The following is a 17,932-nucleotide window of genomic DNA, read 5'->3' as shown; positions in this document are numbered from 1 at the left end:
GATTTAAAAGTTTAGATTGTCCTCTTTGGGATACTGTAAAAAGCACGGTAGCTCCTTATAATAAAAAGTGTTTAAATATAAAGGGCCCATTCTAGGGTAAAGAAAACTCATTCATCTTAGATAATTACACACTAGTGAGAACATCAGTAGGAATATTTTATATTCATTTCGATCCCTTTCACGTAAATCTTAAATATTAGACATTTAAACATTTCCTGGAAAAAGAAAGGAGAAGACTTTATTATCATTTTTATTCTGTTCACAAGTAGCCAAGATACAAGTAATTTGCAATTACTTGCAGAACAAAGAAGTAGAAGAAAAACTTGGTTAACTTTTAGAAAAAAGCAAAAGTATTGTACTTTTTCCAAGTTGGTATGTGAGGTGATGAGTAAATGATGAATTAAGCATCAACAGCAGATCAGTCCCCTCTTTATGTGAAACATAGGCCTGTCTTGTAACCAAAATACCAATGTAAAACAAATTGCGTTCAGATACTGCATGTTTAAGGCCATGTGCGCCGAGATCCGAGGTTCCTGTGAAAGTGGGTGCGCAGCAGTGAATGAGCTTCAGCTTCATTCTGGCATAATTGTAACAACAAGTGCGACGCCACAAGCACAGAACAGACACAACCTATAAAACAAAGTGGACAGACTGCGGAGTCAGAATCTGAACAACATGCCAGGAGAAAGCAACGTGTGCAAAAATAACAAACAGGAGGAGAGAGGCCACATAGCATGGAACATCATAAATATCCTCTACACAAACACTAAATGCTCCTCATTGAATAAAGATGCACTGTCGTATTTGAACAAATAGAACTTCAGCATTATAAGCAAAGTCTCAGATTTGTAATTTCTTATCCAGTGTAAATGCATGTACTATTGATTAGAAAATACGGAAATATAAATGATCTTTGGTAAATGATACTCTATACAAAAATGTACTGCAATTGGATACAACAATCATAACATACTAAAGGCGCTGCTGCTGTAAAGGCGAAACTATCAAACTAAACATAGCTTCTTTCCAAATTTCCAGACTAGTGTTCTTGATGTTTGCAAGTGTGAAAGTGAATAAAACTTGCCATCCTTTCCATACAGTATCTGAGCACTGCACACGTCAATAGCACCGACAACACTCATTAGTACTTCTCAAATTACCCACCGGGGTTTTGTTTTTTACAGCTGAACACAAGCAGGAAAAAAAAACATGAAAAAAAAGTTTAAAGGGACCTTCAAGTCAACTGGTTTTATGAAATGTGTGATTGCAGTTTGTTGTACAGTGCAACCTTCTGTACGAGTATGACATGTTGGGAAATTTGCTAGATTTCAATCAGATGTTACTGATCTGAATTAGATAAGATTGATACCACTCAATTCCTTTGTGCTAAATATGAAGGTACAGCTTGGATACAGTTAGCTTAGCTTGGATACAGGTCGCTTAACATGGCTGGACTGGAAACAGCTGAGCAACAACTCAAAAGCTAACTGGATGACACACTGTATTTTGTTCGCTTGGTCCATATAAACAGTGAAAAAAGACTGCAGTTTTTTACCAGCTGCTATCCAGGATAGCAGTTTCCCTCTGTTTTCCAGGGCTTTATGCTAAGCTAACTGTTTGCTGGATACAGGTTAATTGCTTGGTACCAGTTAGCTGGTTAGCTTAGCTTGGCATTAAAGATGGAACTGGGTTAAACAGTTAGCCGAGCTATTGGACAGATACAAAAAAGTGGCATCAATCTAGTTACCTAACTCAAAAAAAAACAAATGCACATATTTCCTGAAATGACAAAACTACTAACTACTACGAAACTGGCTGAAACTGTTGAAACAGATTCAATGAGTCAATGGACACATGCAGACACACACACACACACACACACACACACACACACACACACAGAAGCATAATTTCTGGTAGAGTTTTGCTGAAATGATTATTTCTCAGTATACCCTCTGAATGGGATTAAATTTAAAGCCTACATCTCTCATCGTTTTTCAGTGGAATGTACTGTTAGACATAAAATATGAACACACTTTTCAGCATCCTAATCTTAGCACAAACAAAATCCAGCAACAAATGTGCGCTGCACTAATGCCACTATTTGTTGACGTATGTAAAAATAAAAACTCTTACTTTCAGGGAAATCCTCGCACAAGAAAGCCAAAGTGTTCCTGTGGAGATGTATAAAATATCTGTCCTCTGGAATTACAACACTGATATAAGGCCACAGTGGCATCTGGTCCGGGTCTTGTTGCGTTTTACAGGCCAAGCTGAAAGAATGAACAGGGTACCATATCAGAGAGAAAACAAACTCCCAAATACCCAATGGTGGAATGTCTGTACGCCACTTGTCTTCCTCTACTTTGAAACCTGTACTGAGGTGCATCTTTGTGAAATAAAATGTTCCCAAGATAAAAGAAAACAAAAATGGGAGATATTCCAGTTCTTCAATCTCCCAAAGCTCAGACATATCTTTGGCTTTAAACAACACAATATAAAGTACCTATTACTATCTTTTATAAAAGATTCTCCTTGAAAAATACAATAAAAATAGATTAAAAAAAACTAATCGTGCAAATTGGAGTTTGAGATAACATACTTAAGACCATCATAGAATCACAAGCTGATGTGCAGCGACTGCTCTGCCATCTGCCCTGTCCTATGTGCTGGATGAATGGTGTGGTCCGGCTGGAGCCTTTCCTCTGAGTTCCTTGTGTATTTCACGCACTGCGAGCCCCCGTCAGGGGGCAGAGTCAGATGGACGCTGGCTGTTTGTGTGAGCAGAGGCGTGGAGGTGATCCAGCTGGAGAGACTCTGCTTTGAAGGCTCTAAAGTCTTATAGAGACACTCTGAGTCTTTGGTGGAAGTAAGCTGCTGCTCCTCCGAGAGTGGAGGAGCTTCTTTGGTGTAAGGAGGAGAGTCTATCCCTGTAGGAACTAATGTGTAGATATTTGAGAGGCCCTTCTCAAAGTCTGTGGGCCCCAGTGGGCTCTTCTGGCCCTTTTCTTCATCTGCTTGTAACACAGACCAATCTTCGGCCTGTGATATTTTGGTGCTTGAGAACCTCCTCTGGTCTTTTTTATTGCAACCTTCAGGGGAGGGCTTTGTGAGGGACAGGAAGGGAGGCTTGGGGCCGAGCGGTGACCCCACATTGACCCTGCTCAGGCTAAGGATGTTCCTGCGGGTTTCAGCGGGGAGTTTATCCAACTGCCTTCCAACTTGAACCTGGCTGGGAAACAGCGTGCCTTGACACGCCCTGTAGAAATATCTGGAAGAACAGCAAAAACAGATATTGGGATATATCAGTACCATTCCAGAGATGAATGAGAGGTTCATGGGATAAACAGCGGAGGCATCTGGACTTAATAACTGATATGATTTATAAATGGTTATTAACATTTGAGAAATGGGCCTGTTTATGCACTCATTACAAGTAATCAGCCGAAGTATACCTTGGCAGCAGCGCTGCTACAGGTGTGATGACACAGAGCAGGTAGAAGAGAGGGTCCTGCAGCAGCCTCTGCATGGTCCAGTATGGGTTAGAGGGAGAGTAGCAGGTGGGACAGGAGGCGTTGTAGCACAGAGCCACAGTGAAGAATAAGGCAACACTGAAGCCGATCGACAGCCAGTTCATCCAGGTCTACAGGGGAAGGAGACAATACTTGTGAATAGTCATTGCTTAGTTTTCTAAAATAACAAGAACTGACTGATCATATAAATCATAAAAACATACCATTGAACAAATGTGACATTATCTACCAACTGATTTCTGTCATAATGTGGCAAAATAAGTTACTAAATAATATTATGTTCAAACATTATAATTCATACTATCAAGATGGGTAAATATTTATTAATATCTCTGTTCAACATTGGCTTTCTGAAGTTTGTTTGTAAAGTGATTCCAAAATTAATGATAAACACAAACATTGATGAACCACGGGGGAGTCAACATTTTTCTTCTAATAATCTGGGTTTAATCTCATAGTGCCCCTAATTAGTTATGAAACTGAAGCTGTTTACTTGAACAAGTTATTGAATCGTTTTTTTGTATTAATTATTTCTAACTAAGTACTTAATTAATTTAATTTTTACTTAAAACATGGTCACATCAAAAGCTGATCATAACCGCCCTACAAACTCTTGCCGATTTAGAAGGCACAGGAGGGTCAACTGAGCACAAACATTTTTTTCTAACACAGATTGTAGTTGGAGCTAAAAAAATTTCACAATGAGATTATTTAGATTTTTGGACAGCAAACCCTAGTTTCAAGAAGATTGGCAGAGAAGGAATTTCCCAACCTGACAATGATCCCAAACACATTGAAAAAGTGAAAACTGCGACTTGGCAAAGTATGTCCCCCGGATTTGAGAAGGCAAAGCAACAAAACCCCTCCAGCAAAGAGCAGCTGAAAAGAATCATCTGTGGAGAGCAGGCAGAACATCTCTTCACAGATGTGTCCAACACCGCTATCATCCAGGACGCACATACACAATATAAAAAATAGAAATACTGCACTAAGGTTGAATTCCTCCACAAATTAATGGAGTTTCAGTCTACAAACATTCATATGATGTCACAGTGACCTTTGACCACTGGAATCTAATCAGTTCATCTTTGATTCCAAGTAACAAATGGGCATAATTGGAAGAAATTCAAATTTGAGATACCTGACGAGATTGTGTTCAAATGGTGAGGGCAACATGACCTTGAGCTGTGACCACCCAAATCTAATCATTTCATCTGTGAGTCTGAGTGAATATATGTGCCGAATATTGAAAACCCTCTCGAGGTGCTTTCTATAAATACCCTCAAGACATACTGAGATGGTGTGTTAACCAGGATGGGGCGGATGGACAGACGGAGGGACAACTTGACAGCATAACGCCTCCGGGTTTATGGCTGTTGATTAGCCTGACGTTGTCAGACTCACAATTCTAGTCAATGTGCAGTTGCAGAACTTCCCGACCTAAAATGTTGTGGGCGGGGCTAAGTTCGTCTGGCATCCAGGCTAGCTGTTGATGGCACAGAGTTGTGGAAATAAACAGAATCTCACTAATGAAGGGAGACTTAAATAAGAGTCTCATTTTAATTAGTGATTCAACATATCTGTTTTTCTTTTTAATTGGCTTAATTTAGTTTAGTGAGTTTTGCCTCCAAAAATTTAAATGAATTAAATGGACCGGCCTTATAATCACATGTTAGTGATATTGATATTGAGATGTAGTCAGTTGAGTTGTGTACTGTTTGTCCTCCTGTGTCGTGAGTTTAGTCTGTCAGGGAGAAAAATGCACTGACGTATCATCCTTGAGTGGACTGGCTGATAAGACATCTGACAAAGTGAATACTAAACCATGGTTCACTTGAGTATTGTAAATCCTGCACGCGCACGCACACGCACTTGTGCACCCCCCTCCCCCCCACACAAACAGATAATTAATTATGGCCTTAGTCTGTATGTGTGAAGAGAACGTGTGCTGTCTGCTGTAACCTCAAATACCTCTAATTGACCTTCACAGCGGTTTACCAATCACGAGTGCATTATTCTCCCGAGCAGCTGGAGAATGAAGTAACTGGCAGCTGAGCTTTTGCAAAGATGTTTGCTTATGGTCAACGCTGCTCACTGTGAACTCTTCCTTGCACGAGGGGCCATCATGTCCAGGAAGGTAGTTAGTGAAAAGAAAATGTTTCATGTATAAAACTTGTCGAGCTATATTTACACCCTCAGCATAATGGAAAAGACTGATTCAACGCAGGGTCGTACATTTTAAATTGCTTGTGACCAAAAATGCGGGGTGTTTATGAGAAACATGCATAGATGCCTGAGAATAAAACCATGCGAGGGAGAAAATAAATGTAACAAAGGTTTTTGGAGCTTTGTGGCAGTGTGAGGTGGATGGGTTCGGCATTGTGGAAGAGACTGTTTACAGTTTTCCTGGACAGGGACAGACACCATGGAGCTGACATATAGGCTCTGATGCTGCAGCACCTTCTGGCTCGATAAAATCAGCCAGAGTTAAATATCCATGTGCCTGTCAGCGTTCACACCGGACAAAAAGCTGAGATTAGTGAGAAAAATCAGTGCTGGCAGAAAATATTTCATTTATCTGTGAAGGCGTATTAGTGCCATTGTAAAATAAATGGATAAATAAATAGAAATTATGGAGCTGAGAGAGGTGCTGTACTATTGTAAGAAATAAACTCATTCTCTGAGATTACAAATTCACACATTTGTAAGAAATCCATCCATTATCTATAACACTTATTCTTAGAAGGTCGCAGGGCGAGTTGGAGCCAATCCAAGCTGACATTGGGCCGACATACTGAGACAAACAACCATTCACTCTGAAGTTTAAACCTACAGTCAATTAAGAGTCTCAAGTTAAACTAAACCAATACATTTATAATACTTTATAACACAACAATTCACCCAGCTGTATACAGGATTATTCTTGATTCAGCGCTGCTACTTTGATCATCATCATCATCACTATGCCAGTTGCTTTTACAGTAAAAGTTCAAGTACATCACTAGTGGATGAACTTAGTGCCTGGATATTTGTGCACTGCTGTGATTGTTCTCGTCATTGTGTTTTGTGTCTTATTGGTCTAAAATGTATACAGCTTTATTTCATTCTATTTATATTAGATTATTTTTTCCTGTATTTGTTCTAGACTTGGGCTGGTGTAAAACCAAAATTTCCCAGTAATGGGGGTGAACGAAGGCCAGTCTAACGTGCAACAGATACAGAGTAACATGTAAACAGACTAAAGGACTGTGGGAGGAAACTGCAGACAGACCACATGGCCACAAGTTTCTGTGTTCGAAGCCGAGTTTCCGTGTTCTCTTGGCATGTAGAGATAATGCCACACAATGCACCTCTGTAAAGCTAGATCATCTCCACTGGTCTCAGGCTTCACTCAAGCCCCTGTTACATGAGCCTGCTCCACAGCTCATTCTCCTGCCTGTTCACCAGTCATCCAGCCTCACTCCCAGCTCAGCCTTCTTTGGCTCCCTCCAGCAAACCGCCACTCCCTGAGCCTGTGAATGCCAGAGCCCTCATCTCCCCAATAAATCTTCACTTTATCACTTCAAGCTGTGTTCTGCATTTAGGTTTACACATTCACATATACTGCATTCATATTTCTGCTTTGGCCAGTTGCAAAGTATGAACATTTTTTAGATCATCCGCTAAAAGAAGGTCCCTGAAAAGACCCAATACAATTTGTTTGGAGTTTTTTCAAGTGAAATTGTGACAATATAAAGCCCCATCCCTGGTCTGCAATATATACGGTATTTACTTTTACCTATATTGGGCCTGATTCGGTGGGGTAATTCTCTCATAAAAGTAAAAAAATTTAGTATTGCCAAAAATATCGAGGATTGCCATCAAGTAATAAAAAATTAGTTTCTTTACCCATGTTTTGGTCTCAATGCCCAAGTGCAGCAGAATGGTGATTAAGGCGAGGGTAGTGATGGGAGTTCCCCATGTAAACAGATCCACATCAGAGTCAGAGTAGGCCTGAGGAGAAGAAGAGGGAGAGTGGGAGTAGAAAGGGCGGAAAGATGGGAAATGATGAGTAAGTCAGAGGAACAAACTGAATGAAGAACAGCTGATGGAAAACATAAAACCAGACTCACAAAGTAAGGAATGAAGAAGCAGACCAGACTTTGGTAGAAGGCATCAATCATGTTCATCCAAAACATATATGGCTTATATTCCTGCAAGATAAAACCAGAGAGTCACAGTTACGAACCTCATCAATGTGACTGAGCAGAGGCGGAGTTTAAACAGTTGTCATGAATTGGTAAGTTGTAGCTGACCTGTGTAAACTTTTAAAGCAGGCTAGACCTTACTGTTGCTTTCATAGATTTTTCCCATTTACATGAATAGCAAACATTCACAAAAAGCTGAATAATCTTATAAATGAAACAAAAAAGAGTGAGGAAGAGGAAGTTCATATAGCAGCTGTTTGTAATTTCCTTTAAAACGGTTTGGATTTATGAATCATTACTCGAAACACCATGAATTTACATATTCTGTGATGTGGCAGAAAACTTCTAAACCAATATAGTCACTGGATCCTTTAGTTAAAAAAAATTATAATAATGAATACCCTGAAACAAAAATATTTTTCTGAATATATTTTATAAAAGTTTTCACAGTTTAGGAATCCAGATGCAACTTGTTATTTTCGAAACTGAAAATACAGTAAAATATTCCCAAAATATATTCACATATTCCCAGAGCTCCAAATCATGTCTTTAAACAGCTTGACATGACTTTATTAGTGGCCCAAAACTATTTAATTTACTTTCTTATATGATACGCACTTTTGAGTCTGAAAAAAACAACAAATATTTTTTATTCTGCTTGAAAACAGTGTGTAAAGGGGCTCATGAATAAATTGGCGTTTATTTTAAAATGATGACGATGTCCTCCATGTCGTGCTTTATAGTTAGTTACCTCCGCTAAGGATCTGTGTGTGTCTCTGTCAGCAGGATTACAAAAATATACGGAATCTATTTCCAGGAGAGTTTGTTTAGGGCATGACCGCAGGAAGAACCCATTCAATTTTTGAGCGGATCTGTATAAATCGGCAGATCCGGGGAATGTTTTTTCCTTTTCTTAAACATGATGAGGGAGGACATTAGAATTAGGTACCTGCTGTCCAAATTGCTTGTTTTTTGTTATGTGATGAATTTTAACTATCATCAGTTTTATGAATTTGAAGTAATGTCAATTTACTTCCCAGAATGTTTAATCAGTAGGAGACGAGGAGGTTTCTGTAAACACACATCTTAATGTCATTTTTCCAGGCCCATACTCTTTACAGTAAAACAGAATATTCAACTGGACCTCAGAGTTCTGGCCGGTCACGTAGAGCTGAGGTAGTTGTTGGAGAGTCGCTGCTGACACGTCTTTGTTCAGAGTGCCAGTGACAAGTTGTGGAAAGGCAGAGAACATCAGGTTGAAGAAGATGATATACCACTGATCAATCATGGCTGAACCCGAGAATCCACAGTAGAACTGATACCAGAAGATAAGTGCTACAAACATCTGGGGGAATCAAAGACAACGTGAATAGATTCATATTAGAGCCAGGATTCAATTCACACAAATGGAGTGTTACTGTGTTCACTTGAGATCCGCATTAATTCCATGAGATCAGTATATATGGCTCAAACAAGTATGGTGAAAGATGCTTACTGCATTTTTGTAGAAGAAATAAAGAATCATGTTGGCCAGCCGGGAGTAGCACCAGTGTCCATGGACCAGCAGAAGCTTCTGGAGATACCGGAAACGTGGAAGAGCAAAGTCGCTCGCCATCACTGCCTGCAAAACACAAAACCAATCAATCTCCTCGACCCAGTACTTGTCGTCAACACGTACATAACTTTGTGCAGTTAATAGGAAACATCTGTTTGAAATGTCTAATGTGACTAATTTCACCTGCCTCTGTTTAATGAATCTTCTAGCGGGTATAATCCTTCCCAAGCAATAACCCTTAAACGAGTCGTCCACCTTTTGGGATTCCTGATTACAGCTGTTGAGAAACCTGATAGTCTCATCTATCAACATCTAAAATAAAACCCTCCCTGTTGTCATGCCTGGTTTATAACTTATACATTAAACAACGCCATGAGCTCTTTATGACACCTCTCACCTGTCGCAATATCTGTCAAGAAAAATAACAGAAGATGCCTCATTGTGTAGCAATTTACTTTCTGCTGCGCTCTAATAACGGCCTCGTAACGAGTGCATGGGGAGTGGGCTCCTAATAGGAGAAAGGTCTGTTAATCGTAATGAGCTATATGCGCTGGCTTGAGTGCAGAAATGTGCGTCTCAGCACACCACGGAATCCTGAGGAGTGACTGCTGTCTCATTAAGGGGAAATTTGATTAACAATGATTAATCTAGCGGCTCCGTTAAGGACAGGATAACCGAGACTTTAACAGATGTGCTACACAGCAGCGCGCCCGTAAAGTCTCCCCTGGAAGGTAATTGGCAAGCTCCATCATCGCCATGCAAGATCACCTTTTCCGGAACACGCTGCTACGATAAAACACACGTGGGGAAGGGGGTGTGGGTCAACATCTTTTTCCTTGCTGCTGTTTTTCTATGTTGTCTCGTTTGTGGTATTGGCCATGACCTCAGAGGGGGAACAGAAGCTGGTGAGGATTAAGTTGAGACTGACGCGCTCATAAAGTGAACGGATTCTCTGCAGGGCACAGGATAAGATACCGGAGTCAGCAACACACAGGCAATCCTATTTAAAGGAAGTGTATGGATGTGGGATAAAACACACACACTTAAGAGTAATGAAAAACAATTACATATGCTAAAGAACGCCTGAGTCTCCTCTGTTCGCTTTATCTCCCCCCCGTGTAGATCATTTCACTGTCTACTCAACCTGTCTCATCCCTGGGTTTATCTTTTTTTTATGATCTCCTTCACCTCACCCTACAGCTTCATCCACTCCCCTCTGTCACTCTCTTCATCTGTCCCCTCCTGTAACCGCACAGTGACGCCCACAACTCTCCTTACCTGCATGCCCTCCTGTCCCGAGATCCCCACGCCCACGTCCGCCACCTGGATCATGCTGACATCATTGGCCCCGTCACCTGTGATTAATATAGTGATGATACATAAACTGTAATCAAGAGATTGACAGGCCGCCAGTTTTCCAGCGGCAGCCTGACAGAAAGCAGAGAGAAGTTTCTTGAGCGTGTGTTTAAATGTGGGAGGAATATCAAAAAAATATTCATCAGCTGTTATTTTACACTAGCTGTGTGTGTGTGTGTGTGTGTCCATCAACAGCTCCACTGTCCCTCTGGCTGAGGCAGAGTCAGGCCTGTGCAGGGGGGTTTTTGCTCCATTTTGAGCACTACAGTTATTTTTTTGGCATCACAGGTGATTGAGTGGGAGATTAAGTGTTGGTGGGCAGAAAGGGGTTTTGTTGTCGCAGTAGTAAACAGCACTGAAGTGGCAACCCAGGCAAAATATGAGGGGTGGGCGGTGATAAATGCTCAAGCCTGAAACTGTTAAGAAGCAATTGGGGGATGGAGCTTTATCGAGGTCCCGCCGATCCACATGCTCAACTAATCATTATTCAGTATCAGCAGTTAATCATGATGGTTCGCCCCCTCATATAACTAATTAAACCCAACGTGACTGAACCTTTTTTAAATTTGGACAAGAAATACCTAAAATGACAGAACCAACTTTGACAAAAATATATGACACCTATTTCGAGTTTGGTTTGTGTCCCATTCACTAACATGGAGGCAACAAGATTCTTGACTTATCAAGCCACCAGTTGGCGATCAAAACAATTTACTCTTGGCAACCCGTTTTCCTGTCTAAAGGAAACAACTTTTACCTGAAAAGGTCAAATATTCCTTATATTTCTGTTTTTGTCACCAGCAGCTCCTGAGGGAAATATCAGGTGGATATATTTGATGTATATTTACTCAGAGGCGCCTTTCATACCGGTCATTCAGAGGGTCCGGACCAAACCTTGACCGTCCAAAAGCCATCTTACTTTTTACAGTGTACAGAGCATGTCTACATTATTTTCACATATTTTGCATCTTTTTTCTTGCTTACTCTAGACAATTTCAATTGCTGTAACAGCAGAAAAACAAATGATATTATCAGAAATATTATGTGAGGAAAAATATAATTAACATATAGACGACAGCAGGTGGCAGCTCTATTCTTGTTAGGGCTAGAAAAACTGAAAACGATAAATAATAAGATTAGAGCGCTGATAGATATCAGAGCTCCACCATCCTCGCTGTGGTGTTTTCCTCAACAATACTGCGAACATAGCAATGAGAGAAAAGCCCTTGTCTGGCATAAACGGGACCTTCCTGAGTGCAGCAGTAGCACATAAATGGAAAACAGAGAGTAAAGTCGTAAGTCACGCTGACATCCTCATGTCACCTCTATTGTGCTATAACTGCATAATTACTACAGCTTTCTTAAAATAACATTGTTTCCACTCAGTGGTGACAGCAAAATGTACACTGCTGCCTAACCTAAATTTCAAAGTCAGCTCATACTGACACCACAGCAGGGCGAACAGTAAAACAGTGAGTCTGCCATATACATATTCATGACAAAATGAGTATAGGGAAATGTCATTAATAATTAAGCAGGAAAACATATTGTTTCTCCATGATGTTTTAACCTTTAGGGAATTAATTTAGGTTTTCTGTGTATGATTAATAACTGCTACAGGGTTATTCGACAGTGATACAGTAGGTGATGTCTGAATTATGAACATGTAGTTTGCTAAACTGACCAAGAATATATTTTCACCTTCCCACACTAACCATATATCAGCTGTTCAGTGTACTGGTATGGACTAGTCAAAGTATATAAATTAATTAGCTTTGTAAGCTTTGCTCTACGGTCGTTTTGCAACTCAAAACTTATTTTCATTACTTTTACCCCCATCTCCTATATAATTGCCCCACTTCTAATAAACCTAAACAAATAACACAAGCTTCCTTTCTTAGACTTCCCAGACTTAACCTATTAAAAAGCCATAATGTTGTCATCAGGGTTATTTTTTAAACTTAAAAAAACTCCACCATCCAGAGCCAAAGCAGACATTGACAAAAAAAACACATAAAACTAGAATATTCAGAGCCTCTTTAAATCAATTATTTAGATTCTGATTAAATAAATACTTATTCACATGAAGAAATATATGGAAGCAAGGGTTGATGCACCATCTGTTCAGTATAGCTTAGCATTCGTCCACGATGTGGTCTGAACAATGAGTTAGCAAGCTTTTGAGGAAAAACTGGATGTATTTGAGAAGTGTTTATAAAGTGAAAATGAGAATATTTCATATTAACAACTTTAAACATAGCAGAAAAGTCAAGTTTTTTTTTTTTATATTTTCAGCAGCTGTGTATAAGAGGTCAGACGCTGCCGGGTCTCCCAACCCAGCGAAAGTCGGAAGTCTCAGTTTAAAAATTAATCAGTTTATATAAAAGTGTATGTGTATATATATATATATATATATATATATGTACTCTTTCAACATAAAAGCATGTATTTAATTATCTATTTTCCGCTCTGAACAAGATTGGAAATTAATCCAAAAAAAGTTATTATTGGTCTTGGTATTTTTTTTTCAAATATTGAACCACTGATCAAAAATTCTCCATGTGGGTTGAGAGCAAGTGATCATCCCTAAAAAAAACAATATCGGTTTTTTTAGACACACTGAAGTCGCGACAGCCTACGGGGTTTTATACGTTTGACTTATTTATTCGTCCAATGAGCAAAGTCATCAAGTAGGTAATGGTTGAGTTGGGTTTTCACTGTAGCATGGATACATATTATTATGGTAGACATGACCTCTATGGTTTACTTAAAAAAGTAAATTGTGTCATTATATCAATGATTGTGATATAAAATCATCACATGGCCTACCCCCAGTCGAGAGCTCAAAGACAAAGGGATATTATACTGTATATATGAATGTGTGTAAAATTGTAGGGTTTACTTGATATTTACCTATGGCCAGGGTCATGACCTTCAGCTTGTTCCGCACCAGTTTGACCACCATGCTCTTCTGCAGCGGTGTGGAGCGGCAGCAGAGAACTGAGCGGCAGCTCCTTGCTACAGCCAGAAACTTATCCTCCAAACTCTTATCCAGGGCATAGGCCAAGGTCCGCCCATCAATAACCAGACCCAACCGGTGCACCATGACGGGCATGGTGTGGGACGATGAGGAGGACGACGTAGATGAAGAGGGATAGATCTCAAAGGGTGCAAAGTTAGCTTGGAAGGCCTTGGCAGCGTGGTCTGAAGCACTGCAGAGGAATTTGGTCTGGATGTAGTGTAAACTCTCCTCCAGCAACAACGCACATCCCTCCTGGTTCAGAGACAGGCACAGAGCGGACTGGACTTTACGATCAAGAATCTGAGTTATTCAATATCAAACTGTCTGACCAGCTTCACATCTGGCAACCAGATACTGCAACAGCACATAATTAATCCATCATGGTTCCTTAAATGGCCCCATGACTCTATTTTGAATAAAGGTATGTTTTTAAATAAGAAAACAACATATAGATATGTTTAAAGGAATAGCTTAAACATTCCTGAGAAATATTATTGTACTTACTTGAGCGTAACAGAGTAGAGAGAGGGAGTGGTGGCACTCGTTTGATTTCCAGATCTTGCATATTTGCAGCTTGAATTTATTTCTATTTTGTTTTAATGATCAATAATTCAGTTCTGAAAGTTGTGAAAAACTACCATAGATGTCTTGAAAATGCTCATTTTGACCAAACCCAGTTGTTCAGTTTAGTTTTTCATAAGACAAAAAAAAAAGGTTAACATAATTTGTAGAATGGAAAACAATTAATCAAGTTGATCAATCAATAATTAATCATAAAATTAATGGTTAGGAATTGGGCTATTTCTTGCCCCGAGGCAGTAACATCAGCGATTGAAGAAAAAATAAACAAATAAAATAACTAAATAACTAAATAAGATAAATCTTTGTTGGGATTGGCCAGCCCTTCAACACATCCCAAAGGTCCTCACAGAAGGCCAAAAAAACCAGCAGACGGGGCAGGTACAAATTATTCTAAGGCCCACATGAAGCTGGTTTCTGGGTCCTGGGAACTTGAGCAAAATTCTGCTGAGGGTTCTTGTCCCTGACCCGTGAGCCGTGAAAACTGTTTATCTATGACTAAATGTAGAGACACACGAAGCAGCTCAGTTGGGGACACAGACCAGAGCGATGCACGTCAACTAAACATAACAGTAATTAGCTCAGATGAAAGCTTTCATGAAAAAAGCAGAAAACTGAAAATAAAAGTCTGTTTATATATAAAACATGCTATCTTCTAAATCTCTGAACCATGTAGTTGCCAGGCTCATGGTGACACCCCCCTCTCACTTTTTGTAATTTGGTTCTACACTGATCTCATACAGTAATCACCTCTTAGATGACCAGAAAGCACCAGGAGGTCACAAGAAACAGTGCTGCACTTAACTGGTAACTAGTTAGTATTAAACAGATAACCTTTTCCCCTGGTTTCCAGTCTTACCAAGCCAAGCAAACTGCCTGAAGATTCATGTTTATTGCACAGAAGTGAGAGTGGTTTCAGGGTTTTCTTAAAATCAAATTTTCTTTGAATTGGAGTTTGTTGACTCTTCCATGTGACAAGTTACAGTTTATGAAGTCCTGGTGTGTGTAGCTCACCTGAGAATCAGCATTCAGTGTCAGGATCTCCTCCTCGGGGTCCAGCAGCTTGCAGGCGTAGGCTATATTTACAGCCGTTTCCTGTTTGTCGCCTGTCAGCACCCATATCTGAAGGCCAGCCTTCCTCAGAGAAGCTATAGTTTCAGGCACGCCATCCTGCAGACGGTCCTCAATTCCTGTCGCCCCTGCACGTGAACACAAACAACATTGACAAACCCTCCCTCAATATTATATCAAATTTTAATGATAATTGTTGTAATTTCATCTTAAAAGGGAGGAGTGAGCTTGACATTTTCTAAGGAGGGCTGAACATTAATTACCTAGAAGATGGAGGTTGGTCTCTAGGCGCTGGGCCGACTCAAAGAGCAGCTCCTCTCTTCCCTGAATGGCCGTCTCAGCCTCCAGGTGACGCTGTAGCCAGCAGGCATACTCCTCCTTGCTCATGATCTGGAACATAATCACAAACATTTATAAACACACTCACACATACACACATTCCATTATCTATTAAAGTAGTTGGGTAAGTGGGGCAGTACTCCTTCTTTTCCTACACAGGAAGCTCCATAGGAGAATGTGAGACCTTGAGAATGCGTTGTAACACATCGTGCTGGTGACGGACTTTGCAAAAGCAGGGACATAATGAGCGCAGCTTGCGTGAGCATAAATTAACAGCCGGGGAAAGTGGCACAGATTGCGGCTGAGTCAAAGAATGTCACTTTGGAGGGTCTGGTCTATGTGATCATCTGTGCTGGGCTATTAACTCGAAGGCCACAGAGACACATCATCACCACCTTCTAACACAGTTTAATTAAAGAGGGCGTTTGTTCAGCACTTCTTAAGAGGTTTTTGAATCCCTGTCACCTTTTTCGCAATGCACAGTGTGCGAAGGCCATCTGCAGCATAAAGGTTCAGGTAGTTCTGGGTCTTGTAGACAATCTTTTTCTGCCGTTTTCCTTTGGTGTTACCTTTAAAAGAGAGGACGACAGAAGGACAGAGATGAAATGTTCTTGTTTTTAGGGAATTGTGGTTGAAAGTGGTTAAGGGTTTTGGATCCAGACAGCCAACAGCTTCTTCCACGAGCCACATGAAAGCCATCTGTTCTCACACCAAAATTAACCATGTACACTGAGCCTCGATACATTTCACCAAATCCTCAGATTCTTCATTGACCTACGTCTGCAATATAATAAGGATAACGTGATAGCAACAATATTTAAAATATCATTTAAAAAACACAATTAATCTACATTACTACATTAATTTGATAAAATTGTCTTATTTCATGTCAGATTAGAAAGTTTGAGGTATCAGGTTTTTTGCTCAAGTGTCTCACTGGCACAGCAGGTTGGCCATCTTTCTGGCAGGGAGACAGTGTACCAACAGATTGGCTTTATCAGACACAGATGAACAAGCCAACCCTCATATTGCCAGCCATGTCATCTGACTAATAACCCCACAGCTACACTACCACACAAACTGATTTTTTAAAACTGAGCGGAATAACATAACACAAAACTGTCACTATTTAAACACAAAGTGGATTTTATTCAGCATGATAGTAGGTAAAATCTAAATATGCTTTTATTCACAACCAAAGCACAGTAATACGGCTTCTTTATTGAGAACGAAAAATTCTGGTTGCTTGCAGCAAAAACTTACTCCTTTTAGCCTGAGGGGGGAAAAAACGTGTTTCTGAGGACAGCTGGACTTTTTGTTTCTGAGACATAGCTGCTAGGATCAGATCAGCCCAGATGCAAAGGCAAACAATGTTTATTTTTCACCCTCCGGAACATGAGAAAAGCAACCAAAAATAGAATTTGTTTCCCTTGTGTAAAAGGCTGTCAAATGTCAAGTCCAATAGTAACTCTCCTTGTAGCTCCGTCCTGGTCTCAGTCGACTCCTCAGAGATTATTTGACTTTCTAGCTGCTAAATGCTCCATGATGTTTACTAGCTAACATTGTCTGTCATTTGGTGCTTGGCAGGTTGCGTGCAGTGGGTCAAGATGGTGTTTCTTTTCAACAGCAAGTGATGGAAAAGAGTTCAGTTGGGTCATCATATCAAAACAATGAACTGAAAGATGCTGAAATGCTCCATACAAAACAAGAGTTATTATATTTGGTTTGTCTGAACAAACCACTCCTTCCACAACACCATCATATTATCAACATATTGATCATAGCACCTTCAATTGTATGATTTTAAGATAATAAAACAAAATAATTGTAAATGTACAAGTCTTACTTCAATGCTGTCAAACAGTATAGCTCCATAAATGTCAGTAAGAGACTCTAATGGTGACATGTAACATGAATTTTAAAAATGTGTAAAATGTTTTAAGGTGGAATGTGGCACTAAACAAGACCCTGCTGCAAATGCAAGAACAGAGTTCATTCATCAGACACACTTCTAAGACCCAGGGGTGAACAATCAACTTCCAGCACCTCTGTGTGCACTGTTACTAATGACACACAACAACTCCCTAGTCGCCTGAAAGGAACCATTATAGATGTCTGTTATGAGGAAGCCAAACTCGTGCCATGCTGGCTGGTTTTACCCAATGGGAAAACAAAGAGGTGAGTTGTCTGAGCGAAGGCACACCCAGTCGTCCTTTAAAGGCATTCAACTGAGACACATGGTGGAGGAGGGGTGAAGGTGTGTGTGTGAGAACTTTCCCAGTGACACGTC

The 17,932-nt window shown here is 40.1% G+C and overlaps 1 protein-coding gene across 1 annotated transcript in view; it reads right to left on the bottom strand.

Moving 5' to 3' along the window:
• Positions 1-234: 234 nt before the first annotated feature.
• atp10a (ATPase phospholipid transporting 10A) overlaps positions 235-17,932 on the bottom strand; it is a 36,957-nt gene continuing 19,259 nt past the window's right edge. The window contains exons 11-21 of the mRNA XM_062395584.1: positions 16,108-16,211; positions 15,567-15,693; positions 15,247-15,431; positions 13,545-13,905; positions 10,554-10,630; positions 9,216-9,341; positions 8,865-9,065; positions 7,646-7,726; positions 7,422-7,526; positions 3,456-3,643; positions 235-3,271 (exon numbers count right to left, since the gene is read on the bottom strand). Of these exons, the coding sequence (XP_062251568.1) occupies positions 2,620-3,271; positions 3,456-3,643; positions 7,422-7,526; positions 7,646-7,726; positions 8,865-9,065; positions 9,216-9,341; positions 10,554-10,630; positions 13,545-13,905; positions 15,247-15,431; positions 15,567-15,693; positions 16,108-16,211 (2,207 nt within the window). The 3' untranslated portion in view covers positions 235-2,619. The remainder of the gene's footprint in view (positions 3,272-3,455; positions 3,644-7,421; positions 7,527-7,645; positions 7,727-8,864; positions 9,066-9,215; positions 9,342-10,553; positions 10,631-13,544; positions 13,906-15,246; positions 15,432-15,566; positions 15,694-16,107; positions 16,212-17,932) is intronic.

This window comes from Platichthys flesus, chromosome 9, assembly GCF_949316205.1.
Source record: "Platichthys flesus chromosome 9, fPlaFle2.1, whole genome shotgun sequence".
NCBI lineage: Eukaryota > Metazoa > Chordata > Actinopteri > Pleuronectiformes > Pleuronectidae > Platichthys > Platichthys flesus.
Note: the sequence above shows the minus strand (reverse complement) of the source record. Positions and strands in the feature narration are given on the sequence as shown.